The 2,890-nt window shown below is 54.5% G+C and overlaps 1 protein-coding gene across 1 annotated transcript in view; it reads right to left on the reverse strand.

Moving 5' to 3' along the window:
• CRYBA2 (crystallin beta A2) overlaps positions 1-1,031 on the reverse strand; it is a 3,895-nt gene extending 2,864 nt beyond the window's left edge. Inside the window, exons 1-3 of the mRNA XM_019638201.1 lie at positions 964-1,031; positions 581-683; positions 222-385 (exon numbers count right to left, since the gene is read on the reverse strand). Of these exons, the coding sequence (XP_019493746.1) occupies positions 222-385; positions 581-683; positions 964-1,031 (335 nt within the window). The remainder of the gene's footprint in view (positions 1-221; positions 386-580; positions 684-963) is intronic.
• Positions 1,032-2,890: the final 1,859 nt, after the last annotated feature.

Genomic DNA, 2,890 nt, shown 5'->3' on the forward strand with positions numbered 1-2,890 from the left:
CTCACATAAGGATACCTACACTCTTTGTTATTATTTATCTTGCGGCGAGTGGGGAGTTTTGAGGAGGCCAAGAGGTTTCCCATGTTGAAGGGGCTCTCTCAGTCAGGGCTTATAGTCTGGGTAACAGAGGACTGCTGAGAGCTGAGTTCCCATGCTCGGACTTGGGTCAGGGGAGCCCCGAGCCTCCAACCCGGCCCATTAGCTCCCGGATGATCACTCACGAGCCGTTTTCCACCTTGACTGAGCGCACCCTGCGCAGGCCTCCGCGCTCCCAGATGTTCGCGCAGTCACTTAGCAGCCGGCAGCGACGTCCCTGGAAGTCCTCCTCGTCCCAGAGCGTGAGACAGGCGGGCGCCGGGCCGGCACGAGGACGCTGCTCATGCCGCTGCGGCAAGAAGGATGGGACAAAGTCCTCAGCGTCTTGAGAGCCCTCTCCCTAGCCCAGGCCCGACCAATCGGGTGGGGGTGAAAGACCCGGGAGCTGGACCTGGGCTGGCTTGGACTCGAGTTGCTAGTGGCTCTCCCTCATATTCTCCCTCCCCCGCCCGGAAAAGACCCTGCCTCAGCACGGAGTATTCACCGGGTGGGTGAGTGCGGTACTGACGGAAATACTGACGGAAATTGGAGAGGCTGCGCGTGAGCTGGCAAGCGGGGCTTTATACCTGGCCTCGCCCTCTCTCTCGCTGGGGTGGAGAAAGCTGAGTCAGCGGGCAGTCTGCAGTCAACTCTGATGTCCCCTGGGGAGCCGAGGCTTTTCCCGAAGCCACCGATCTGGCCCCAGCCCTCGGGGATTACAACAGAAAGTGCTGAGGCACAAGTTCCGCGCCCGCTACAGCCAGGGCTGACTCCGCTTTTTCTTTTTCTTTTTTTGGGAGAGGGGGGGGGGCCTGAGCCAGGCAAGGCGCACCCGACCTTGACGCAGAACGCGCCCTCCCTGGCCCAGATCCTCGGGGATAAATGTACCAGGCTACCCTGCGGCCCCCGCTGAAACCGTGCGTTCTGGACTCCAGGCGCGGAAGTTCTTCCAACATCTAAACTCCACCTCTTCTTCAGCCCTAGGTCGAGGCCTCTATTTTGGGCGACGCTAGGGCAGAAGTAGACAAGTCTTCCCGCGAGCAACTTTTCTTACACACCTCACAGTCCTCTTTTCCCTGGAGGTTCCACTGCAGTCCCTTTCCTCCTAAATTTGAGTTCCCAGACCAGGCACCACGTTCCCTAGAATTCTTGTGCCGAGGGGCTGAGAAGAGGCGATGACCAGGGCTCGCCGCAAGGGGGCGCTGAGCGCGGGAAACGTAAACTGCCCAAGAGAGCGCGCGGATTTACCAAGCGCCTAAGACTAAATAGTAACTAAAGGAGTGGCTCGTTAGGGTAGGTAGGAAAACGTTTCAACCTTAGCACGGCGGGAACCGCGACGTTGCCAGCGGCCAGACAGAGCTCTAGAGTCTGGGGGCTCGGGTCCCGACGTCCACTCGAGAGCTAGCAGCCGATTACTGAGCGCCTAGTTCAGGCCAGGCACTCTGCTCAGAGCTTTTACGTGCGTGATCTCAGCTAATTCTCGCACCGACCCGGTGAGGTAGGCGGTGTTAGTGCCCTGATTTTCACAGAAGATGCTGCGGCCCAGACGGTTCCCGGAATCTGGTTGAGGACGTGGCCTAGCTTAGCTGTGAACCTGGGCTTCTGTTTTGACTGTAGGTTCTAGGCTCTTGCCCCCAATCCCAGTGCCCCGTGGTCGGAGAAGGATGAGGATAGGGGGAAGGGAGAGGTTTGAGGCCCCAAGGAAGTTCCAGGGAGGACATTTCTTTACAAGTTGCAGTACAATTTCCTAACCTCACAGCTGTCAGTGAGATACAAAGGCTTCTGGCAAAATTGTGAGTTTTCCTTAATGGAAGAGATATTCCAGCAGAAGTGGAGTGGTGAGTGAGAAGGGAACCAATATTTTGTTGTTCCAGTGAGCCAAGTGCTTTCCCCACAGACTCAGCAACAGTCCAGTGAGGTAGGTTTGGGTGTGTAGATATGGAAACTGAGACTTAAGGAGGTTCAGGGTTTTGTCCAAATTCACATGGTTAGTCAGTGTCAGGGTAAGATTAGAATTTAGGCCTTTTGACTCCAAAGCCAGTGCTTTTGCCACCCAACTTCCTGTGACTAAAATAGCTCACAGGCCAGATGCAGGCATCTCCACTCCTGGAAGTCTAGCCTTGCTGGCCTTCAATTCTTTCTCCCACTGCCAAGTTCATTCCCACCTCTGAGCCTTTGCATTTGCTATTCTCATTACCTGGAGTGTCTTCTTTAACAAGATCTTGGCGTGGCTGGCTCCTTTGTTACTGCCTGGGCGACCCTGTTCCTGCCTTTACTGTCCATCACATCACGCTGTTTTCTTTATAGTGTTTATCACTCTGTAAAGTTGTCTTTCTCATCTTTTGTTTATGTGCTGAGTGTCTCCTTTTATACTAGATGTAAGCTGGGAGGGCTGTGTCAGTCTTATTATTTTCAAACCAAGCACAGTGCTGGACACATAGTAGGTGTTCAATAAAACTTGAATGAGTGAGTGAACAAGGTGATTAGGTTGGGTCAAATGTCCATTGGGGGAAGAGGGGCAGAGGAAATTCTACAATGAAAGTGCAGGGGTAATGGTTTGCCCATCCTACTAACCTCCCCATCCTGAAGTTCTGGGATGCTGAGAACAGGTGCTGGGGGCAGCCAGAGTTTCCCTTGGGTCTCTCTTTTCACTGGTGAAGATTTGCTCTTGAGATTCACAATATGTTAGAAGGTGAATGTCAAGAGTACAGGGCCCTTGGGCCGGCCGAGTGGCGCGATGGTTAAGAACTCGCTTGGGATGCCAGAGGGCCCCGGTTCGGATCCCACATATGAGGGCCAGTGACACTGCCCTCTA

This window comes from Hipposideros armiger, unplaced genomic scaffold (genome assembly GCF_001890085.2).
Source record: "Hipposideros armiger isolate ML-2016 unplaced genomic scaffold, ASM189008v1 scaffold_38, whole genome shotgun sequence".
Taxonomy (NCBI): Eukaryota; Metazoa; Chordata; class Mammalia; order Chiroptera; family Hipposideridae; genus Hipposideros; species Hipposideros armiger.